Source organism: Eubalaena glacialis, chromosome 6 (genome assembly GCF_028564815.1).
Source record: "Eubalaena glacialis isolate mEubGla1 chromosome 6, mEubGla1.1.hap2.+ XY, whole genome shotgun sequence".
In the NCBI taxonomy this organism is placed as follows: Eukaryota; Metazoa; Chordata; class Mammalia; order Artiodactyla; family Balaenidae; genus Eubalaena; species Eubalaena glacialis.
The window spans coordinates 68,203,265-68,215,786 of NC_083721.1; the positions used below are offsets into that span (position 1 = coordinate 68,203,265).

At 33.0% G+C, this 12,522-nt stretch overlaps 1 protein-coding gene across 3 annotated transcripts in view; it reads left to right on the forward strand.

Annotated features, from left to right (window-relative positions):
- Window positions 1–12,522, forward strand: part of STXBP5L (syntaxin binding protein 5L) — a 366,549-nt gene that overhangs the window by 220,912 nt on the left and 133,115 nt on the right. For all 3 annotated transcript variants that reach the window (XM_061193153.1, XM_061193151.1, XM_061193152.1), the window contains exon 14: window positions 10,370–10,410. In XM_061193153.1, coding sequence (XP_061049136.1) covers window positions 10,370–10,410 — 41 coding nt within the window. The remainder of the gene's footprint in view (window positions 1–10,369; window positions 10,411–12,522) is intronic.

The following is a 12,522-nucleotide window of genomic DNA, read 5'->3' on the forward strand; positions in this document are numbered from 1 at the left end:
TGGCATCTACCTTAGGCAACAACAAGGCCACACCTATGCCAGGAGGAGCTCAGTTGCTAGGAAACAGGCCCAGGGAAACTGCACTTCTGGAAGTTCTTACCTGAAGTCTTCAAACTACTCAGTGGTCTCAGGTGTGCTATGCCTGATATCTCTAGCTCAGTGCTACTGAATACGGGCCTGAGGGAGTAATATCTGTACCAATAAGAAAACTTGTTAAAGGTGCCATTTCATGAGCCCAACAGGAGAATCATAACTTAGAGTGGGGCCCTGATTCCCTCCAAATTTGTATGCACTTTAAAGAATCAGAAGAAATGTTTGCTACGTGGTTCCCATGCAGTTTCCCATTAGTATTACATGATGAGTATTTAGAAATTACATCACTTGTGCCCTCCCCACAGAGTCTGTCTATTGATCTGGGTGGGAGCATCCATGTTGTTTTAACTCCAGGTGATTCTAAGTTTAGACCAGTTTTAAGCCCAAGGGCTGCTGGGTACATCGGTGAGAGTTGCTTCCTGTCTTTAGTCCCTTTGCCTTTGGGAAGACATCGGTGTCTGCTCTACATGGTATTGGCATGGGCAGGGCAGTGTAGCCCACTTAAGGAGTAGGGTTTTTGTATGCAATTAAAGTTAAATTGTCACTTTAAAATAGATCATAACTATAAGATGTTTTACGTAATACACAAGGTAACTGCAAAGAAAATACCTATAGAATATGAACAAAAGAAAGTGAGAAACAAATCAAAGCATGTCACTATAAAAAATCAATGAAACAAAAGGAGGGCAGCAAGAAAGGAAACAAGGGGCAAAATAAATACAATATAAGCATAAAACAACTTTTAAATGGTAGTGGTAAGTCCTATACTATCATTTCTTTAAAGATAAATGAATTAAACTCCAAAATCAAAAGACACAGAGTGGAAGAATGGAAAAAGAAACAAGATCCAACTATATGCTGTCTACAGGAGACTCACTTTAGATATAAGGGTGTACATAGCCTGAAATGAAAGGATGGGTAAGGATATTGCATGCCAATGCTAACAAAAAAAAGACATCAGGGGTGAGCATACTTTTATCAGACAAAATAGACTTTAAGCCAAAAACTGTCATAAAGACAAAGAAGGATAATATATGATGATAAAATAGTCTTCACCAGAAAGAAATAAAAATTATAAACGTATATTCACCTAACAACATAGCACCCAAATATATAAAGCAAACACTGACAGAATTGAAGGGAGAAATAGGAAATAGTGCAAAAATAGTAGGAGTTTTCAATACCCCACTTTCAATAATGAATAGAGCACCCAGACAGAAGTTCAATAAGGAACAGAAGACTTGAAAAACAGTATAGAACAATTGGACCTCATAGCCATGTACAGCACACTCTACCCAACAACAGCAGAATATACATTCTCCTCAAGTACACGTGAAACATTCTCCAGGATAGATCACATGTTAGGCCATAAAACAAGTCTTAAAATTTTTAAGAAGATTGAAATCATAAGTATTTTTTTACAACCACAATGAAATGAAATTAGAAATGAATAGCAAAAGGAAGACTGGAAAATCCACAAAATATGTGGAAATTAGGCAATACCCTCTTGAACAACCAATGGGTTAAAGAAATCACAAGGAAGTTGGAAAATGTCTTGAGAAAAATGATAAAGAAAAGACAACATAACAAACTTATGGGATGCAACAAAAGCACAACTAAGAGCTTTACAAGTAAACCTCTAAGAAGTTTATAGTAGTAAATGCCAACATTAAAAAAAAGATCTAAAATCGACAATTTAACTGTATACCTCAAGGGATTAGAAAAAACTAAACCCAAATTTAGCAGAAGGAAGGAAATAACAAAGATTCGAACAGAAATAAAAACAAAATAGAGGGTAGAAGAACAATAGAAAATATTAAAAACTGAGTTTTTTTAAAGATCAACAAAATTGACAAACTCTTAGCTAGACTAAGAAAAAAAGAAAAGACTCAACAAATATCAGAAATGAAAAAGGAGATATTGCAGTTGATGCCACAGAAATAAAAAAAGGTTCATAAGAGACTACTCTGAAAAATTATATGCCAACAAAATGGATAACCTAGAAGAAATGGATAAATTTCTGGAAACATACAACCGACCAAGACTGAATAATGAAGAAATTTAAAAATCTGACAGACCTATAATCAGTAAGAAGATTGAATCAGTAATAAAAAAATCTTCCAACAAAGAAAAGCCCAGAAGTAGAGGGCTTAACTGGAGAAGTCTACCTAACATTTAAAGAATTAACAGTAGTTCTTTTTAAACTCCTCAAAAAATTGGAGAGGGAACACTTCCAAACTCATTGTATGAGACCAGCATTACATGATGTCAAAATCAGACAAAGATACTACCAGAAAAGAAAACTATAGAGCAATATCCCCAGTGACTATTATTGCAAAAATCCTCAACAAAATATGAGCAAAACAAATTCAACTACACATTAAAATGATTATACATCATAACCAAGTGGGATATATCCTCAGGATGCAAGGATGGTTCAACATGAAAATCAATCAATGTGATATACCACACCAACAAAATGAAGGACAAAAACCACATGAACATCTCAGATGAAGCAGAAAAAGCATTTGACAAAATTCAACACTCTTTAATGATAAAAACATTCAACAATCTAGTAATAGAAGGAAATTACCACAACATAATAAAGGTCATGTGTGAAAAGCACATAGCTAACATCATACTCAATGGTGAATAACTAAAAGTTTTCCCTCTAAGATCAGAAACAAGGGAAGGATACTCACACAACTTGATTCAACATAAAGCTAGAGTCCTTACACTTCCTGATTTCAAAACATGATACAAAGCTAATCAAAAATATTACAAAGTAATCAAAACAGTATGGTACTCACATAAAGACAGAGATATTGACCACTGAAACAGAGTAAAGAACTTATAAATAAACCATCACCTATATTGTCAAATCTTTGATAAAGATACCAAGGCTATACAAAGGGGAAAGGATAGCCTCTTCAACAAATGATGTTGGTAAAACATTATTTGCACATGTGAAAGAATGAAATTGGACCTTTACCGTATACCATACACAAAATCAACTGAAAACAAAAACCCCTAAATCTAAGACCTGAAACTAAAGAACACCCAAAAGAAAATGGGAAATGCTTCATGACATTGGATTTGGCAATTATTCCCTAGTTGTGACACCAAAAACACAGGCAACAAAAGCAAAAATAGACAAATGGGACTACCTCAACTTAAAAACTTCTGTGAAACAAAAGGAACAATCAACAGAGTGAAAAGACATCCTACAGAGTCAGAGAAGTTATTTTCAAACCATATATCTGATAAGGGGTTAATATCCAAACTATATAAAGAACTCCTGTAACTCAACAACAAAAACATACAATTCAATTAAAATGGGCAAAGGACTTGACTTAGGTATTTCTCCAAAGATACACAATTGGCTTATAAGCATATGAAAAGATGTTCAACATCATTACTCATCAGGGAAATGCAAGTCAAATCCACAATGAGATATCACTTTACAACTATTAGGATAGCACTATGCAGCACCAACAAGAAAATAAGTGTTGGTGAAGATGTGGAGAAATTGAAACATTTGTGCACTGTTGGTTGAAATGTAAACTGAGGTAGCTGCTATGGAAAATGATATGGAGTTTCCTCAAAAAATTAAAATTAGAATTACCATATAATCCAGCAATCCCACTTCTAAGCACACATTCAAAAGAATTGAAAACAGGGTGTCAAAGGTGTTCCATGTTTATTGCACATCCATGTTTATTGCAGCATTTATTCACAGTATCCAAGAGGTGGAAGCAACATAAATGTCCATCAAAAAATGAATGGGTTTCTTAAATGCGTTGTATACAATGGAATACTATTTAGTTTAGCCTTAGAAGAGAAGGATCTTTCTATTACATGGATGAACCAGAGGAAATTATGCTAAGTGAAATAAGCCAGTCTCAAAAAGACAAATACTGCATGATTCCACTTATATCAGGTACTTAGAATAGACAAATTCATAAAGACAGAAGACAGAAAGGTTGGTGGTTGCTCAGGAGAGAGGGGAAAAGGGAGTTGTTGTTCAATGGATGTGGAGTTCAATTTTTCTAGATGAAAAATTTCTAGAGATTTGCTGCACAACAATGTGCATATCGTTAATACTATTGTATTATACACCTTTAAATGGTTAACATAGTAAATTTTATGTTATGTGTTTTTTACCACAATAAAAAAAATCAATGTATAACTAAAAGTTACTATAACTGAAAATAAGAACTAAATAAGTTGGCTTAACAGCCTGTAGTGACAGCTGAAAAAAGGATTAGTAAACTGGAAGATAGTGAGTAGAAAATATCCAGATGGAATCACAGAGAAAAAAGAAAAGCATAAGAGATATACGATACTTGGTGAAGAAGTTTGAACATATATATAACTGGAGACACAAACAGAAAGGAGAGAGAGAATAAAGCAGAATAAATTATTGAATGATAATGGCTCAGATTTTTTCCATTGAGAACACAAATTCAAAATGTGCTAAAAACTAAAAGCAGAGTAAATAAAAGGAAAACCATCTACACAGATTGTAGTAAAACTGATGAAAACAAAGGGTAATGAAAAAATTCTTGAAAGCAGCCAGAGGTGGACACTTTACAATAAAACAAACAATAATAAGATTGAGAGTTGATATTTTAACAGAAATGGTGAAAAGAGAAGGTATTGGTATAAAATCTCTATACTACTGGGAAAAATGCTAATATAGAATTTCATACTTAGCAAAAATATTCTTCAACTATGAAGGCAAATTTTTTTTCAAACAAATGTTGAGAGAATTAAAGTGAATGCTTTAAATAGAAGGAAAACAATACCAAATAGAATAATAGAAATGCAGAAATTAAATAATAACAACAGAAAAAGGTAAATGCAAGAATAAATCTAAATAAAAATAATATTGTGTTTGGGTATAAGTATTAAAATGTCAATAATTTTTAATAATATTGTGATGTAGAATGAAAATATATCATAATGCTAGCACAAAAGGTGGGAGAAAGGAAAATAGAGATAAAATATTTAACATTCTTGCTTTGTCTGGGTAGGTGTAAAATGAACAATTTAAGGATCAACAATTTAAGGGTCAGTTTTGTAATATCTGTGTTAGCCACTAAAATAATAGTACAAGAATATAATACTCAAAAACTAATAAAATAGAGTAATATTTTAAAATGTGATTAATCCTTAAAAGGACAGAAAAGAGAGAGAAAGAAGACAGAATTGGTTAGACAAATAGAATATAATTGTGAGGTTAGCAGATTTAAATTCCAGTGTATCAGTAATTACACTAAATATAATTTGACTGAATTCTGCAATCATAAGCAAAGACTGTCAGTCTAAATAAAAAAAAAAATTCTAAGTCACTTATGAGACACATTAAATATATGTATACTAAAAATTTGAAAGTAAATACATGAAAAATTGTAACATGAACAATTTAAAATTTTGGTACACCTCTACTTATATCAGTAAAGTAGTTTTCCATTGCTGCATAACAAATCACCACAAACTTAGCAGCTGAAAACTCATTTATTAACTCACAGCTCTATAGGTCAGACATCTGGCACTGTATGATTGAGATCTTTGCTCAGTGTACCATAAGACTGAAATCAAGGGGTCAACAAGGCTGAGTTGTCATCTGGAGGTTCTGAGGGAAAATCTGCTTCCAAACTCATTCTTTTTATTAGAAAAATTTAGTTCCTTGTGGTTGTGGGACTGAGCTCCCAATTTCCTTGCTAGGTGTCGTGGGGGGAGAGCATGTTAGCTACCTAAGGCTGCCTGCATTTCTTGCCACATGGCCCCTTCTTACTTCAAGCCACTAACAATGCAGCTAATACTTCTCATGCTTCAAATTTAAAAATTCTTTCGTCTTTTACCTCTAGATCTATATTTATAGGTTTCATGTGATAGGTCAGGTTCACCCAAATAGTATCCTTTTCTTAAAGTCAACATAATATAACTATCATGGGAGTGATATATTCTCTATTATATTCACAGTCCCAGAGAATATACAGGATTATCCACAAGGCAGGAATCCTGGGGAATATTTTAGAATTCTGCCTACCACAGTAAACTTTAAAGCAAGAAGCATTATCAAATGTAAAAGGGACTATTTTAAAATAATAAAAGGATGAATCCATAAGAATTTTGAGTTCAGGGCCCCAAAATATACAAAGAGATAGACAATTCTGCAATAAGCGGAAGAAAATATAACAAACCTCTCTCTGCAACTGATTTTAAAATTAAAGGAAAAATCGATAACAATAAAGAAAGTTTTGAACAGCATGATTAATAAGTCTGACTTAACTGACATATTTAAAACATTACACTCTACAATTCAAGAATGTACATTCTTTTCAAGTGCACATGAGACACAGACCAAAATTGACCATATGCAGGACCATAATAAAAGTGCCAATAAATGTCACAGGATTGTAATCCTATATAACATGTTCTCTGACCACAGGGGAATTAAACTAGGAACGAATGACAAAAATATATAAAGAACATTCACAAGTTTTCAAAATTAAGCAATCTATTCCCAGCTAGCTTACTGGTTAATAAACAAATCACAATAGAAAATTTTAATATATCACAAACAGAAAGATAGTGAAACTAAAATATATCATAACATGTGGATACATCTAAATCTATGTTTAGAGGTAAGCTTATACCCATGTTATATGTTTATATAAGTTAATATAAGCTTATACCCATGCATGTTAATAAGAAGACTAAAATTTAATGATCTAATTATCTATCTTAAGAAGTTAAAAAGGATAAAAAAATTATTCCCCCAAAAGTAAAAAGGAAAATAATACTGTTAACAAAAATTAATGAAATAGAAAGAAAATGTACAATAGCAAAGATTGACAAAGCCAAAGTTGGTTTATGGAAATAAATAATAAAGTTGCTAAAGGTGTGTGCAAGATTGTCAAGAAACACAGAAGAAACAAAATGGAACAATCATAAATATATGGAAATCAAGCAACACACTCTTAAACAACCAACAGACCAAATGAGAAATCACAAGGGAAATTAGAAAATATTTTGAGATAAATAAAAAGAAAAATAATAGCATGGAGATGTGGCAAAAACAGTACTCATAGGGGAATTTATAGCTGTAATCACCTACATTAAAGGAATAAGAAAGTTCAATAACCTATCTTTACAGCTTAAGGAACTAGAAGAAAAACTGATGCCAGCAGATATAAGAAATAATAAAAATTCGAGCAGAGATAAACAAAACAGAGAATAGAAAAACAATAAAGGAATTCAATGAAACCAAAAGTTTGTTCTTTGAAAAGTTCAACAGAATTGACAAAACTTTTGTTAGAGTGACTCAAGAAAAAAAAAAGGAGACAATTATTAAAATCACAATGAAAAGTGAGTATAATACTATCAATCTTACAAAAATAAGAAGGATTATAAGAGAATACTGTGAACAATTCTATGCCAACAAATTAAATAACCTAAATGAAATGAATAAATTCTGAGAAATGCACAAACTATCAAAACTGACTCAAAAAGAAATAGATAATCTGAACAGATTTATAACAAGTAAAGAGATTAAATCAGTAATTGAAACCTTCCATCAAAGGAAAGACCAGGACCACATGGCTTTGTGACGAATTCTACCAGTCATTTAAATAGATAACACCAAATGCTTTTCAAACTTTTCCAAAAAATAGAAGGGAAAGCGTCCTAACTCATTATCTGAGGCATCATTCTAATACCAAACTAGACAAAGACACTGAATGAAAAGAGAACTGCAACAGTATTCCTTATAAGTATAGATTCAAGTATACTAAACAAAATATTAGCAAACTGAATCTTACAGCATATTAAAAGGATTATAAACCATGATCAAGTGGGATTTATCCTAGGAATACAAGAGTGTTTCAACATACAAAAATCAGTGTAATACCCACACTAATAGAATAAAGGGGAAAAAACACATAGTCATCTCATGCATAAAAAAGCATTTGGCAAAATTAAACACCACTTTCACGATTTAAAACTGCAACAACAGCAACATGCAGAAAACTAGGAGCAGAATGGAACTTCCTTAACCTGGTAAAGGGCATTTTTGCAAAACCCACAGGTAACGTCATAGTCAATGGTGAAAGACTAAAAGCTTTCCCTCTGAGATCAGGAACAAGACAAAGATTTCTGCTTTTGCTACTTCTATTTCATATTGAACCAGAAATTCTAGCCAGAGGAGTGAGGCAAGAAAAATAAAAGGGCATCTGCAAAGAAAATTAAGAAAGCAATTTTATTTACAATAGCATCAAAAAATAAAATACTTATAAATAAATTTAACCAAGGAGATGAAAGGCTTGTGCACTAGAAACTATAAAACTTTGCTGAAAAAAATTAAATAATACACAAATAAATAGAATCATTCCATGTTTATGAATTAGAAGGCAATATTATTAAGATGGCAATATCTCAAAGTGATATACAGATTCACTACAGTTCATATCAAAATCCCAATGATCTTTTTGCAGAAATGAAAAAAGTTTATCCTAAAATTCGTATGAAATGGCAAGTGACCCAAAATAGTCAAAATCATCTTGAAATAGACCAAAGTTGAAGGACTTACACTTCTCAATTGTAAAATTTCCTACACAGCTACAGTAATCAAAACAGTGTGGTACTGACATAAGATTAGATTTATAATTTAATGGAATGGAATTGGGAGTCCAGAAATAAAACCATACATCTATGACTAATTGGTTTTTTACAATGGTGCCAAGCCTATTTAATGGGACAAACAATAATCTCATCAACAAATGGTGTTGGGAGAATTGAATATCCACATGCTAAAGAATAAAGTTGGACCCTTACCTCATGGCATGTACAAAAATTAACTCAAATATGGTCAAAGATGTAAATTTACAGCTAAGACTATAAAACTCAAGAAAACAAGGATAATCTTTCCTGAATATGATTGTGGCTGGGGCTCTTAGATATTACACCAAAACATAGAAATTATAGGAAATGGATGCTGAATCGCTGGCATGGCAGCTCAGGCAGCAGGAGAATTTTCAGGGAAAAAAAAAGGAAGCAGAAAAATGCTCCTAAACACAAAGGGGCTCCACTATGGAACCCATGACCAAGTCAATAAAAAGCAACTCCTGTCTCCCTTCCCCAGTCTCTCTGGCTTTCTTTTCTATTACCTACCTGCTTCATCCCAGCCAGAAGAGAGCCTGTAAGCTCCCCATCTGTCTTCAGAGCAAAAGAGCTTGGACACCAGGAAGAATAGGCTGTAAGAGCACTTCCCTGGGAGGCTGGCTCAGTGCCCTCACTCCTGGCTCCATTCCAGTTCAGCAGAATCTTGCTGTGGGATATTTACCCACTCCTTTGCAGGCCATAGAACTGGCCCAACTATGAGCAGTAGCTGCTCTGCCAACATGAGAAAGGGGCAGCAGTTTTCCTAGTTTTAGCTATGCACTCAACCCTTTAACAGCCCATACACAGCTCAGGCTTCATGCAATTATGCATTTAATAAATGTACTGAAGAAAAAGGGGAAAAAGCATAAGCAACAAAGAAAAAGATAAAATGGTCTTCACTATCAGGTGAAAAGGTAACAGTGAATGGAAGAAACTTTTAAAAATCATATATCTGATAAGGGTTTTAGTATTCAGGATATATAAAGAACCCTTACAGCTCAAAAACAAAAAGACAAATATACCAATTTTTTAAAAGTGGACAAAGGATTTGTATAGACTTTTTCAAAAAAAGATATACAAATGGCTAATGAAAAGATGCTCAACATCATTAGTCATTGGGGAAATGACGATTATTTGTAGACGATTTCTTATAGAATTACCATTATACCTATTACCAAATAATGATACAACTCTAGATAGGTTTAAGGATTTGCTTTTTATATTTTGATGCTCAACTTTAATTTCGCTATGATATTCATTTCAAAATTATTTTAATGTAATCTAACTCAGGTCTCTTTTTATTCAGTGTAAACAATTTTATATAAAATTATACTGTTCATTCTTCACAGATCAGTTTTCATTGTTATTACATATAAAATATTCTTACAATAAATCTAAGTAATTATTGTCTTTTTCTAAAATTTAGATTCTTATGTGGTATTTAAAAAATAAACCATTGTTTTAAGCTTAGAAATGGTTTAGCATACATTAGTTTTCATTGAAATGGTATTTTTAAATCAAATTTTAATAGTAATTCAAGTTTTTATACATTTAGAACAATTATGATTTTTTATTTACCATACTTAATGCTAATTTATTTCTTATCTAGTCATGCAGATGGATCGATAAAGTTTTGGGATGCTTCTGCAAGTAAGTTTTAAGTTTCTCCTTCTATTACAGGAACACTTGGTTAATATTTACTCATAGCCATTCACCACTTTTTAGTTTGGACAGTTAATATTTTTGATGCATATTTAGCATACACATACGGCTGTGTTACAAAAATGAATTTCCTATATTATTGAATCAGTTTAAAGTATTATCTCTACTGTACTTTTCTTCTATGATATAAACAGACACAACTGAAATCACTCTTTATCAGCAACCTATTATATTTATGAGGTAATGTACATTGGAAAAAGTACCAAACTTTGTCAGACTCACTCTTTTCAAGGAATTTCCTTCACCTCCTCACTCTTAGAAAAGTGCTTTTATCCCACTAGTCTTCACTTTTCTTTGCCACTTGTCTACCAAGTCCGTGAGAATCAAAAGAAATAATTTGATAAATGTAAAAATTCTTTTGAAATCTTGAGAATTACATAATTTAAGGACTACAGGTACTCTGCTCAATGTTGAAGGGCATGCAAAGATTTAAGACTTGATTATACCCATACATACCCTTCAGAAAACTTACAGGGCAAACAATATGATAAGAACTCTAAATGTAGTACAACCCAAATTCTATTTGTTATCGGAAATGGGAGATTTATTTGAACCAGGTAGATCCAGGAAGGGTATTTTGATGGGGTGACATTTAATGTGAGTTTTGGGAGATAGTTAAGATTTTGATAGTCAGGACTAGGAGGAGAAGAATAAGTGAGCAATGTCTCTAAGTTTCTGAGTAACCATCAAGATGGAGATAACTCTTTGGAAATAAGGATACAGAAGAGTTCTGGAAGTTTGGATTTTGTTGGAACACCAGGAAATTCAAGTAAAACTGTCTATGAGGTAGGGAGAACAGTCAAGAATGGTAACTAATGAAGAAACAGCATAGAAGTGATACCTGAAGCTATAGAAGTGAACTGAGAAAGACTATGATAAACAGAAAAGCAGAGGGAAGAAGGTTGAACATTAGTGATAATCTTCGTCTGCAATCTAGAGTCCTTTAGCAGTGGAGCAAAGCATCAGCAAGAGAATATGATTAAAAGATTTAAAGCCATGAAATCTGAGGCCCCTTTCTGACCTCACACAATAATGATCAATTGTTCAGGGGGAAATTCCAAAGGACAACAGATTTTTTATTTTTATGAACCTTTTCATGTAAATCTGAGTTTGTTCCACGTATACAGTTAATTGTATAGTGACATCTTTGCTCGTTTCCCACCACCTCAGAGTCACTCCTTAGCTTCTAAAATGTGAGAAGACACTTTAACACTCTAATGACTGAAGTGCATACCACCCTTAAGCATGCACGATAATATTTTAAGAAGTTAATTTTTAAATAAAATATTATTTTATTACATTCAGAACATATGTTGCAAAGGTTTGCAGCATGTTTAATATTTTTACTGTAATCAATTATAAGGGCAAATCTCCAAATCGATGGATGTCATTGGAGAAATATCACTTAATTTGCCAATTTTGTGGGATAAGGTCCAGTACAGGAAATGAGGTTAACTGAATTTGGAAGTTGAGTTTATGTTAATATGTGTACTGTTGACCTTGAACAACATGGGAGTCAGTCAGATTGACTGTGCCAACCCTCTACACAATCTGACCATAACTTATAGTTGGGGCATAATTTATAGTTGGCCCTCACTATACACTATTCCTCTATATCTGTGATTCAGCATCTGAGGATTCTATTAACCTCAGATTGTGTAGTACTGTAGTATTTACTACTGAAAATTATCTGAGAATAAGTGGACCCATGCAGTTCAAACCCATACTGTTCAAGGGTCAACTGTATTCATCTTCAGTTGCTGAGTATTAAATTACCACAATTTAGCAGTTTAAAACAAAACCCATATACTGTCTCAGTTTCTGTGTGTCATGAATCTGGTTCAGGTTAGCTGAGTTCTTTGCTCAGGGTCTCAGAGACTGCAGTTGAGGTGTTGGCTAGCACTGCAGTTTCACCTGCAGCTCAGAGTTCTGTTCCAAGCTTTTGTGGTTGTTGGCAGAATTCATTTTCTTGCAGCTTTAAAACTCGTGATTTGTTTCTTCAAGGCCAGCAAGGGAGTGTCTCTCTAACTTCAGGGAAGG